This window comes from Rhinolophus sinicus, linkage group LG09 (assembly GCF_036562045.2).
Source record: "Rhinolophus sinicus isolate RSC01 linkage group LG09, ASM3656204v1, whole genome shotgun sequence".
Taxonomy (NCBI): domain Eukaryota; kingdom Metazoa; phylum Chordata; class Mammalia; order Chiroptera; family Rhinolophidae; genus Rhinolophus; species Rhinolophus sinicus.
Genome location: NC_133758.1, coordinates 50,039,382 through 50,053,078, shown reverse-complemented (window position 1 = coordinate 50,053,078; position 13,697 = coordinate 50,039,382). Strand labels below are relative to the sequence as shown.

The window sequence follows — 13,697 nt, the reverse complement described above, 5'->3', positions numbered from 1 at the left end:
TCTCACACAATGGGGGGATTCCCTGGAAGGTGGGCTTCTCCTCTGTGAACAGGTCACCTGGGTCACAGGGCACTGCCTCCGTGGGGGGATGTGGAGAACTTCTGAAGTTCCAAAGCTCTTCCTGCACCAGATTCAGAGACTGTGTGTTTCAGCAGCTGTTTACTCCTGCAGGGATTCACCCAGATAGGTGGGGACAGGGGCGGGGGTGGGTTGTGAGAGATGGCCAGAGCAATGGTGGCGACCACCACCACAGCCAGTCCTGCACCCAAGGCTCCATCCTCTTCGGCAGAACTAATTGGGCTGCGAGTCTGTGGTTGCAGGCCACAGTTCTCAGAATTGCAAATAGTCTATTCTTTTGATCTGACACTGCAACCGTTTGGCTTCTAGCACTGGGAGGGTTGGAGTGGTGTGAGCTCTGGGGAGGCTGGGAGGGGGCAGCTAGGCTCCATGCCTACGGTAAGCCTTCCATTCTCTGCTTGGCAGTGAGGGCTTACTTACACCACCATTTTCACCCTTCTTCCCTCAGTCTTTGCTCCAAGGTCTCTGTCGTGAGCATTAGATTCAACTGTGTTATATAATGTGTTCCTTCAGGCGGGACAGTGAGTCATAAATGGAGCACTAGCAGTCCAAGTTCTTCCCTTTCCTACCACTGCAGTAGCTCTGGAATGCAGGGAGCTTGGAGCTCTGAGCTCCAGTCTGTTCCTGCGCCCATGTGGCCCACATCTCCGCATTTCCCATTTCCCTCCTCCCCAGCTCACCCAATTTGCCCACCTCTTAGTCTTCCTGTCTGTTGCTCAGGGAGTCCTTTGTGGAATTATAGTTGTTCAATTCGTTGTAAATTCCAGGGGATATTTCAAGAGGCTTCACCTCATGCCGCCATTTTTATGACATAATCGATACTGTGTTTGTTTTATTTTACAAATTGAAGGTTTGTGGCAACCCCGTGTTGAGCAAATCCATTGGTGCCATTTTTCTAATAGCATTTGCTCACTTTGTGTCTCTGTGTCACATTTTGGTAATTCTCACAATATTCCAAATAATTTCATTATTATTATACTTGTTATGGTGATCTATGATCTTGATGTTACTACTACAATTGTTTTGGGGGGCCATTATTATTATTATAGTATTATTATCATTATTAGACATTACTATTATTATAAGTAGAACCTGAAAATGTGATTGTATTGCTGCAATCTCATGATAAAACTTTTAATGAATGAGGTGTTCCTTCTATGGACGAGCAAAGAAAGTGGTTTCTTGAGATAATATCTATTCCTGATGAAAATGCTGTGAAGATTGTTGAAATGACAACAAAGTATTTAGAATATGACATAAACTTAGTTGATAAAGCAGCAGCAGGGTTTGAGAGGAGAGACTCTACTTTTTAAAGTTCTACTGTGGGTAAAATACTACCAAACAATATCACGTGCTACAGAAAAATCGTTTGTGAAAGGAAGAGTCAATCAATGGGGCAAACTTGACTGTTGTCTTATTTTAAGAAATTACCACAGTCACCCCAACCTTCAGCAACCACCATTGTGATCTGACAGCAGCCATCAACATCAAGGCAAGACTCACCACCAGCAAAAAGATTATGACTTGCTGAAGGCTCAGGTAATAGTTAGCATTTTTTAGCAATAAAATATTTTTTAAGGTTTGTACATTGTTCTTTTAGACATAATACTATTGTTTGTTTATAGTGTAAACATAACTTTTAAATGTACTGGGAAGCCAAAAAACTCATGTGACTCAGTTTATTGCAATATTCACTTTATTGCAGTGGTCTGGAATCAAACCCGCACTATTTCCGAGGTTTGCCCATACTAGAAAAGATATTTAGCTTTTTAATATGAACATCATGGTCTGAATGTATTACTCTTTTTTAAAAAAATGTATTACTCTTAACATGACGTGTGCTGCCGCTTTGACTGAATGTTAGATAAAAACTATTTGCTCATTTCTTCCCACTCCCTCTGTACCAACAACAGCGATATAAGTACAGCCAGTTTTCAAAGTCAAATCTGGAGCCCACCCTGCACTGGAAAAGGCCCCATGCTCTGGCAAACAGGGCATCAGGCAGCATCCTTCTCCATGTAGTGCACATAGGTGGTCTACTACAAACTGATTACATCTGCCATTTCTTAGCTGCCAAGAAATGTATTTGTTTATTTAACACTTGATAGTTGAATGCTGCTGAAGAGGACTACTGAACAATTAAGTATCATTCCAACCAATACTGTAGGGGCTAGAAAGGGACTTCTCTAATGGCATTTTTTTCTTCAAAGAATAATCTCCCTCAGAGAGAGAGGGGCAGAGAGTACGAACAAAGGGAAGCCAGGTGAGGGGCCATATACAGGACTTAGGGGGGTTTCAATCTCTACCTTTAACTGGGTATTTAGTCACATTAATCTAGAGGTCCTCAATTTTGAAAATCCAAATAAGATTTCACTTTATGTTTATGTTATCTATGAAAACATGGGTTGCTCATCAATAACCCAGTGGTATTTTGTGTATTTTATGATCAAATTATCACATAATTTTATAAAAACTAATTTCAAGCTATCATCAAATTTATTTAACCAGGTCTTTTGAACATTCTGAAAGCCGTTCCTATGGATGTAAAGAATTAACAGAGGGTTTCTCTAAAGGTATCGATTAACCCAGGTCAGAGGCAGCAGGGTACAAAGAAGGTGCCCTCGATTGGACTCAGGGGTCCTGGGGATATGTCCTTGTTCTGTTCCAGGTATAAGAGCTTGCGCCAGGTGCTTGCTTTCTGAAGACCTCAGCAACCTATGAAAGGGCCTGCTTCATGCCAGGTTCAAGCTGGACACTCTGCATGTAATGTTTCTTCTGACTAGCAAAGTGACCCTGGTAGGAGTCATTACTACTTCATTTTAGAGGACAAAACACATTTGGTGGTCAAGCGGGTCGCCTAGGCCCTGGTGTAGAGTCTGTAAATGTTGACTCTGTATGGTTCTGGCTGAGGCTGTCAGCATTAGGCTCCATAGCGGCTCCATTTCAGCCACAGATAGAGCTTTTCCACCCCAGAGCTTTGCTGCCTAACACTACCAGTAGGGAACAGCCAAACACAGCTATTTATTAGGTTGGTGCAAAAGCAATTGTGGTTTTCTTTTTTATTTTTATGTTGAGCTGAATGAATATCTTATACATTTTGGATATTAACCCCTTATCAGATGTATTATTGACAAATATCTTCTCCCATTCAGTAGGCTGCCTTTTTGTTTTATTGATGGTTTCCTTTGCTTTGAAAAAAACTTTTAAATTTGATGTAATCCCATGTTTATTTTTTCTTTTACTTCCTTTGTCCAATATATCATTAAAAAATATTACTTAGGGTAATGTCTGCAAATTTACTCCCTATATTTTCTTCTAGGAGTTTTATGGTTTCAAGTCTTACATTTAAGTTTTTGATCCATTTTCAATTTGTTCTCATATATGCGTAAGGAGGTCATCCAGTTTCACTTTCCTGTACGTGTCAGTCCAGTTTTCCCAGCACCATTTATTAAATAGACTGTCTTTACCTCAATGTAAATTCTTGCTTCCACTGTCATACATTAAATGAATATATATGAATATTATATTGGATTTATTTCTGGGCTCTCTATTCTATTCCATTGATCTATGTGTCTATTTTTATGCCAGTACCATACCGAAGGGGAAGGGATTAGACAGTATAAATTGGTATTGATAACTACAATATTGCCATGGGGATATGAAAGACAGTTTGGGGAATATAATCAATAATGTAAAGATTTTGTAGGGTGTCAGATGGGCATATGTCTTATTAGGGAGACCACTTCATGGATGGTGTAGATGCTTGACCACTGCACTGTACACCTGAAGCTGAAGCTGAATAATATTGTATATCAACTATAATTATATATATATAGTCACGGTATATGGAGTACAGCATAGAGAATAGAGTCAATGGAATTGTAATAGCTATATACAATGTCAGAGGGGCAATAGATTGGGGAAAGGGGGTTATCACTTTGTGAAGGACGAAATGTCTAACTATTGCATTGTTTTGTACACCTGAAACTAATAAAAATAAAAACAAAGACAAAAAAGTAATTAAGATTTTTGCAATAATTTTTAACCTTTCAAACTGCAATTACCTTTGCACCAACCTAATAAATCAACATAAAAATTTTAAATTCAGTTCCTCATTCACAGTAGACACTTTTTGACTGTCAGTAGCCACATATGACTGGTGGCTACCATATTGGGACAGCACAGATAGAGACGATTTCCACCTCTGCAGGCAGTTCTACTGGACAGTGCTGCTAAGTGTTGGCATTCTGCTCTCTGACTACAGCTGCCTCTTCTGTCTTCTCATGCTCTCACTGAACCTGGACTCAATCCTTTACCTCCTTACCTCTTCCTGCAGTCCATCGGACAACTCTGAACCCCCTGTCACCAAGCCTAGACTTTCTAACCAGGATTTTCTTGGCATGCTTGACTCCCTTGCTCCTTGACTTTCTGTGTACAACCCCTGACCAATTTCTAACCATTGGCAGGTCACATTCTTTTGATTTCCCTGCTCCTGTTTTTGTGATATGATGCATTACTGGATATAATGATAAAATAATAAAATGGAGAGAATACATGTTCTTCAACCTTAACTGGGTCCTCTCTGCTTCTTAGTACTTCTTCAGTTCATCTCATATTGACTCATTAACTCATGTCTTACAATACCTTGTTCCCCAAAACCTAAGATCTCTCAAGATCCTCATTCTCCACAGATGAATCCTCCCAATTTCACCTTTGCCACAAACCTGTTTTTGGATCCCTGCATCTGAAAACAACCTCTTTCTTTTCCAAGTTTCCCTAACATTTGCTCTGTACCTCTCACACAGTGTTTAGTTGGTATCGACATACTAATAAATAGGGCAGCTCACATCTTTTCCACTAAACTGCAACCGGTGTGAGAAGGAGTTCGTGCTGGGTTCAGCTCGCGTCCCTGGCGGCATCCGGCACAGGTCTTCATACAGAGCTTATTCAGTACACATTTATTTAATGAATATCTACATATCTATTTTTGCAAGTGTCAGATTAATTCGTAAGATAGATTTAATTCAGTAATGAATTGATGAATACAATTCTTCTAATGATCTTCTTCTAATGCAGTTCTAACTAAACCATTACATTACAAGAACTTCTGGTGGGAAAACAGGGTGTATGTGTTGATGACTATAACTGCAATAAACAGTGCTAGGGAAGTGTGCAAATATCTTTCTGAGGGAGGGTGAAGTAGGTACAAAATGATAGAGACTGGGCAAACAAGCGGAAATGAACTTACCTTGGGTAGCAATATAATGATTGGGTCGATGATAGCCCTAAAAATAAATGAGAAAGAATATTTGACAAACTTATAATCGATAAGCAGCACAGAAGTCACATGCTAAGTTTGCCAAAACGAATGCACTTACAATGCCCACAGTTGCATCACTTGCAAGTGAAATTACCAGACTGAGTACTACTGAGTTCCTCTTAATAAGCAAAGGTGCATCAAATATAACAGGTCTGATGATTGCATAGGGGGTGTGAGTAAGTGAATTATACACTGGCTATGAAATGATGGATGAGCAATGAACACTAACAACTTATAGATTCTCTGAAACGACATGACCGAGACTCTTATTAGAATGCAAACAGTCTAGGAACGTACAATAGAATTTCCTTTGTTATTGGCAAAGTGCCAAGGCTTTAACTCATATTCTGTTATATTGATATAGGCAGGTATATCAATAATAATACCAAACATCATTCTTAAACACTGCTTACACCATGACATGATGCTGTAGCGAGGGCCAGGAATTTAAAGAGGCAGACACTCTGCAAGACCCCTTCCTTTTATCATGACCGTATAAGAAGGGGGAAACACGAAACTTGAGACCACAGAAAGAAGGGAGCAAAGAACGTTGGGGGAATCGATATCTGGGAAATATAAAGGCAACTTACAGAAAATTACACACAGGCAACATATTACCATGGACCTTAAAATTTTCCGTATCTGTCCCCTGAAATGACCCAAAACTATGCCCAAAGCCACACAGAAAATAGAAACTTAAAAAGGAAATTCAGATTTTTCAGACAACTTAAATACATATCTGTTAGTTTTTTTTCTTCTCTTAACACCAAGTTGATGATAACGAACAACAAAAACAAACACATTCTTTGATACCACTGACCGCAATAGGTCTCAAATAGAGAATCGTGACACAGATTAAATGGGATTATTTAGATGGTCATTCATTTCTTGCCAGCTGATAAACTCCACAAGGTAAGACCCTGCTCAGACTTATTCGTTCTATATGTCAGTACTAGAAAGGTGCTAGGAGATAGAAGGAACTCATTTGTTAAATTGAAATAATCCACACAGTCCATGAATGACCTGTGTTGCTAAACGCAACGGTCATTTCTCAGTTCTCATCTACTTGACCTATCACAGAATGAACACAATTAGTCCCCTTGAAACGCTTTCTTCTTTGGTTTCCAGGATATGACACTCTCCTGGTTGTCTTCCTCCCTCCCTGGCTACCTCCTCATGCATTTGCTCATTCCTCCCCTTCACCTTGATGTTAATGTTGGAAAGTCCACTGTCCACACTCACTTCCATGTTGATCTCATCCAGTTTCATGGTCTTTAATACCATCTGCACACAAGTAAGTCCTGCATTCTTACTTCTAGTCGGGGCCTTTGCCCTGAAATCCTGATGTGATATCAAGCCTACTTAACATCTCCACTTGGATGTCTAATACATATTTAAAGCTTAACACATCTAAAACTGAACTCATTTCCTCCTTACCTCCCTCACACTTGAATCTGCTCCACCGACAGTCTTCTTCTCAGATAATGGCAACTCCATCTCTTAAAGGCATCTTGACCCCTCTTTTTCCTGTACCCCATAGCCAAGCTGTCAGCAAATCCACTGTCTCTACCTTCAGCATAAATCCAGGATTCTACCGTTTCTCACCCTCTAGTGCGACCACTCAGCCAAGCCACTATCAACTCCCTGATTCCTTCCACAGCCATCTAACAGGTCTCCTGGCTTCTACTCTTGCCCACCTACAGTTCATTCTCCTCTCTGCTGCCAGATCATGTCACTCCTTTGCTCAAATCCCTCTAATGACTACCCACCTCACAGTAAAAGCCAATGTCTTTACGACTGTTTCCATTACCTGGCCCCACAACATCTCTCATCTCATCACCTACGACTCTCTCCCACTTCACGTCACTCCACCAACACTTACCTGCTTGTTTTTCTTCAAATTCATCCGGCATCCTCCATAGCAAGGCCTTTTTACAGCTGTTTCTCAGCCTGGAATGCTCTTTCCCTAGAAATCTACATGGCTCAGTCCCTCATCTTCTTTGTTCAAATATTACCTTCTTAGTGGACCTGACTCCAGCCACTTTATTCAAAACTGTAATCTACTTCTGAACCTTGTCTCCTTATTCCCCCTTTATGGCTTTGGTTTTCTCCCCAGCACATACTACTATCTAATATACCACATGGAATTAACTGACTTATTTCACTTATTGTCTCTTTCTCTCGACTGGATCATCAGCTCCATTAGGTAAGAGGTTTATTTTTGGTATGAATTGTTTACAATTGAAACTCCACTACTTAGATCGGTAACTGGCACATAATAGGTGCTCAATAAAATCTTATTGACTAAGTGAATAAAGGGGTCCTGAAAATTGACTATTTTTTTTTCTGTTAAAATAAAAACTAATTAATTTGGTATTTTCATTACTTGTATGTTCCCTCCTCTGTATCTCTACCCACTCATTCTTTAAAGTTTAGTCCAAATGATCTCTACTACAATGCCTAATCTGATCACATTTACTTCTTCAGTCAGTGGTTCATCAAATACTTATTAAATGCTGACAACATTTCAGGCATGTGCCAGGTGCAAGGGATACAAAAATCAGTAGTTCACTGTCCCTGTGCTCAAGGACCCAGTAGGGGGTGTAGGAGCTGGGGCTGGAGCATGAACAGGATTCCCTTTGAGCCTTCCAAGGGCTGGAGTGTTATAGAGAAGACATTTCTTACTCCAGCTTCTAAATTGTGAAGCCTTGGGGAGAAGATAACAGGTCTGGAACACCTCTGAGTACTCCTGTAAGGTACTCATTCAACATTTGCTGAATTAAGGAATAAGTGCAATGCACTTTAGGAAGAAACTCTGCTTTACTCAGAAAAATCTAACTTGGGTTGAGTATGTTTTTGGTCATTATCGAAATGGTATACTTTGAAGAATGATATATGAATTATTTTTGAAATAATCATCCCCCAGATCTTACCCTCAAATCTACAACCAAACTGTCAACCCTTTCCAAGTAGCACTAAAAATAACATTCTTACAGCTATTTTTGATAACTTAGAGATTATGATGCTAGTAATTTTAGTAGTATCTGAGTAATACTCAACCAAAAAAAAAAATCACATATATATGGATAAAACCTGTCCACGGAAGTACTGATGGACTAAGAAATAGTATGACAGCCAGAGAGGATGCCTTGGGAACCGCAACATGGCTGAAATCTGTTTAATGTAAACCTGGGCCTAGGCGATAACAGCAACTTTCCCTTGATTTTCAGTTTACTTTTGATTTCATTCATTCTTTCAACTGAAAAATGCTGCCTCCTAAAGAATTTATTCTAATGTAGAACATTAAGTGAACATGATGCATAATGAACAAAGAAACAGTCTTCAATAATTAAACAGCCTACATATTTAATGATGTGTCTTGCGTGCATTAGAAGTCATGGTTAACAGCTGCAGACTACTTTGAAGGCAGCTTAAAAGTGCAGTGATGACAAGAGATGGCAAATCATCGAAGTAGGAATTGGAGAGTTTTGTCCTATTAATATGCAAACAGTTTTTTTTAAGTGTCGAATAATCCAAGTTGTTGACAAAAAATGGAAATAACATTTTCCAAGTCCATAAGCATGGAATGGTATAAAAGGCACACACTGTTACAGAGGAGTTATCAGCAAATAGGCTGACTTAGAAAAGGAGTGGCCATACCCTCACTGTAAAGGGCTGTGGTGTATAGGGCCATGTTACTGTATTTGCTTCTGGAGCTGGACCAACACATGCCCACCAATCTTGTAACAGACACACCAGTTGGTATATGTTAGAGCAGTTGAGCTTACTGACAGTTTCAGGGTACGTACATCGATGTAATTTCCATTGATATAGTCTGAGTTGGTGTCTCCTTCTATGGTCTGCAGCCTCACCCGGGAATGGTCATCTGCAAAGGAAAAGGAAAAGAAAACAATGATTAACAGAAGCAATCTGTTGGGCTGCTCAGAGCCCCAGAATATAAGCACATTAATTTCATTGAGATTGCCCACATTCGTGCTGCTTTAAAGATAAAGAATTAAATACTACACACTTTCTACACTTCCTATTTTGTTATTAAGACTGGGAAGAATTTAATTCTTTGCATTTTACAGCAAATCTCATTAACTTATTCTTTGATCAGTTACAGATGTGCAGTGTTGGCAGAGGTTTGCAACTCCTACATAAGTGTCCTGTGAATCACAACAGAATTATTTGTTGGATTGGAAGTTTAGCAGCTTCACTAAATCACACACAAGCTCTGGGATTTTGAAGGTTGCCTGTGACATCTACCTTGACAAATGATGGTTATAAACCGCAGCCCAGCCTTCTGGGATCTGTGAACATGGTTCTAACCTCAGTCATACGCCGTGAGTTCTCACAGCCTTCCCTCTGCCCCTGAGGCATCGGCAGGTAGAGGAAGGCTGTCTCCATCAGTCATGTGACTACATGCCACCCAATTATGCCAGTAAGCCTTGTGACGCATCTGGAGAAGGGGATCACAGCACCTGCCTCAAACTGGGCTGTTTAAAGGATTAAATGAAAAGAATGCCAAATGATGTCCAACACAGCAAGTACTGTATAGGGGTCATGAATGTGGTATTGATTCGCTATTGGTATAGTTAAAATTTACTCTGAATAAAAATTTTTCTCCACAAGTACTGTTGTGACATCTCAGTTATTTCCTTAAAAATCTATATTTTAAAAATGAAAGTTCAGGGATTTTCCAAAGTAAGGACAAGGGTTTTCCTGTTTTGCTCACTGCTCTACCCCTGATCCCCAGATTAGTGCCTGGGACATAGTTAATTTCCCCTAAAATATTTTTTAAATGAATAAAAAGTGCACCTTTTGTTTTTTGTTTTTTTTGAAAAAATACGTGCTTTAAAAGTTATTTTCCTGAATTAATGGTTTTTAACAGAGGAACCCTTTCTTTCAAATAAAACTTATGCTCAAACCCAATATTCAGAACAGATAAAAGCCAGCGGCTCTGAAAGGGGAGCACCTAAGGTTTCTGAGTGGTGGCCTGAGAGAAACTTTGCAAAACTTAATTTCCAAAGGTGCTGGAGCAGTGGGAGGTCTTGGAGTAGTAGAAGATCCTGCCTCTAAACCGTGAACTCTCCTCAACATCGGTTACTGGGTGAGAAACAATATTCCCAGTTTCAGGCAAGAGCCAGGAGGTCTGCAGGCGACAGACCATTTTATCCACCATCACTGGAGGAAATACTGATTTGGACTTGTTCCTTGCCTTGACATGCTAATGGGTGAAAGTCAACATTTCAGACTGGTCCCTCAAGTTCAACTCTGTGGGATAAATGTTCTGCTTGCGTTCAACAGTGTGGTAGAAGGAAAATGTGTATGTTTCTACCCTTTCTTCATAGACGGGATTTTTACTTCAGTTCCTGGCAGATAGTCATTTTATTTCATGATCAGAGCCTTACAATTAGTCGGGGAACAATAAATTGATCTGGAATGTGGTGACAGAGGGGGCCAAAGAGAAAAACGTGGAGGAAGCCGTGTCTTCCTGCCCTGCTCAAAAGACAATATGGGCAGTGGTTATGTGTGCGAGCTCCGGGGTCAGGTGTGCATGTTAGAATCCTCCACTTGTGATTCTGGGCACGTTGTTTAATCTCTCTGTGCTTTAGTTCCCTTATCTATGAAATGGGGATTAACAGTGCCTACCTCATGGGATTATTGTGAGCATTAAAGTAAAACAAAAAGAGATTAGATAAAAGCCCAGTATGTAGTAAGTGATGGATAAATACTGGTTGCTGCTATTATCTTGCGCTGTGTAATAGACATCCACATTTTTCTTCTCACTATCTTTATAGTCAATGCCTAAACAGATGATAGCAACGCAGGAATGGACCCATATGCAGTCAGGATTCTTCCTCATGGTGACCTATTTAAGGATTATTTTCCTAGAATACATTTTACTTAAAACCTGAGGCTCCCTACTGATAGTTTGCTCGTGCTGTGGTGGGGGAGGTGAGACAGTGGGGCATAGGGTATGTATGGATTGTTACGGCTTTTGTATTTGTTAGGAGGATCAGTGCTCACACACAGCATCTTCAGAGTGGAGCTATAAGCAATTCTGTTGGTAAAGCCACTTGAGCCTCCCGAATGAAGGATGCTCCCATAGAACTGAATCATGGCCATTCTATACACATCAGACTGTTACTCAGCTCCTCTGGAGGGAGATTAGGTTTACCTTCCTGTACTCCTTGACTTTCCCTGGGCAGTTTTTTAAAAGGCAGGCACCACATTAGAGCCTCCCAATATTTAGAAGCAAGGCTGTCTTAGGATCTATTGCACCTTCTTGTCAGAATCCCCCCGCTTTCACAGTTTATTTCTGTTAGACCCTCAGGATAAATGCCACCCATTCCCCATGATTTACCACCGTTGGGCCTCTTAAATTGTTCAGAAATGTTCCCATTAGGGACTTCTATCTCTAACAAGACTGCACTCTCATATTCCATAAACAGAGCCTTTGAAATAAGAGTCCCATCATCACCTACCATTCAGCCGGTTACTTCCCTCAAATTTTTAACTTGGCTACTACTTCTCCAAATTTATCTGCTCCAGTCCCCTCATGATGGAGCAAGACGCATGTATAGCATATTTCCTGAGCAGAATGAGATTGTTTTATTTTTCCTTATGTACATGGTAGTATCTTTTCTTTATTGTAAAGTTGATTCTACTAGATTGTGACCTCTTATGGTCAGAGACCATATAGTGTCCATTCTGAATATCCCTAAGAACACCTTTCAACAAGGCCATAGGGTCCAACTCCGGAGGCTCCATTCACAGCACAGCCTGCACTGCTATATGCAGCGGTCCTGCATAAACACAGCACGTGTGCACAAAGTATTTAACGCTTCACACTAGTAAATACGGTGCCATGAGAGTCACTGTCTCAGTGGAAGAAGTGGCACGTAGTGATCAGGTGAGGTCCACTGGGGCTTTCCAGGGTGTTGGCAATGGTCCTGTTGTGGACTTGGTTAGTGGTTTTATGAATGCTTTACAGCAATCTATTAAACTGTATATGGATGTTTTATGCCCTTTCTGTACCTATATTTCACTATCTAAAAATAAAAGAGTCCACCCTGAGGACATTATGCTAAGTGAAGTAAGCCAGACATAAAAGGACACGTACAAGTATGATCCCTTATATGAAGTATCTAGAGTAATTTGATTCATAGAGACAGAAAGTAGAATGATGGGTGCCAAGGGCTGGGAGGAGAGGAATAGCGAGTTGTTGTTTAATAGGTACAGAGTTTCAGTTTGGGAAGATGAAAAACTTGTGGAATGGTGGTGGTGGTTTCACAACAGGTGAATGTACTTAATGTCACTGAACTGTACACCTAAAAATGCTTACAATAGTAAATTTTATGTTACATGTATTTTTACCACAATTAAAAAAAAAAAAAAAAAAGAGTCCACTTTCTCCATCTCTCCCTGTAGAATACCTCTTCATATTCTACTCTAACCTCAGCTATCCTAGGAAATAGTGCTTTCAAAGGTGGGAAGGGGAGAGGATTTCTAGTCAAGATGGTAGAGTAGGTAAACACTATACTCAACTCCTCTCAGGACCACGTTAATTACAACTAAACTACAGAACAACAGTCATTGACAACTGCCTGAAGTCTAGCTGAACTGAAGCCCTACAACTACGGACATAGAAAAGAAATCACCTTGAGACTGGTAGGAGAGGCAGAGATGTGGAAGATGCTGGTCCCACACCCACATATGACCATTAAAAATCAGGAGGGAAATATTATCTGCAGAGGTGCCCCCCACCCAGAGGAGCGAGGGGTCCCAGCTCCCCAGCCTAGGGTTCCAGTGCCAGAGAGAGAAGTACCCATAACTTCTGGCTGTAAATATTGTGGAGGTTGTGGCTGAGTGAGCTGGAGGGTGCCTGCAGTCCTAGGCGTTCCTCTTGAAGGGCCTGCACATGGAATTATTTGCTTACGGGCTCACTTGCTCTGAGTTCCAGCACAGGGGAAGCAGCTTGAAAGGTATCGGGAACATACGAGGAGAAACTGAATTGTCTAGCTTCAGGGTGAGGGTGGGAGAGGCAGCTTTCTCCTGGAGGAAAGAGCTGGAAGAAGCCATTGTTTCTTTGTTGAGCCCTCTCCCTCCCAGGGTGAAGATCCAGGCAGGCACCATATCTGAGTCTCAATCACTGGCTAACACTGTCAGCCCCACCCTAGTGTTTCCTTGAGACTCTGCCCCACCCAACTAGCAGGCACACCCAAGGTGCTTCCAGTGGCTTTTTGGTACAAACATTCTGTCTTAGCTCATGCTGCAGACTTTCCTAAAATCT

At 40.8% G+C, this 13,697-nt stretch overlaps 1 protein-coding gene across 16 annotated transcripts in view; it reads right to left on the bottom strand.

Moving 5' to 3' along the window:
• PTPRM (protein tyrosine phosphatase receptor type M) overlaps positions 1-13,697 on the bottom strand; it is an 809,264-nt gene that overhangs the window by 90,286 nt on the left and 705,281 nt on the right. For all 16 annotated transcript variants that reach the window (XM_019755746.2, XM_074340345.1, XM_074340346.1 and 13 more), the window contains 2 exons: positions 9,208-9,284; positions 5,327-5,363 (listed from right to left, as the gene is read on the bottom strand). In XM_019755746.2, the coding sequence (XP_019611305.1) occupies positions 5,327-5,363; positions 9,208-9,284 (114 nt within the window). The remainder of the gene's footprint in view (positions 1-5,326; positions 5,364-9,207; positions 9,285-13,697) is intronic.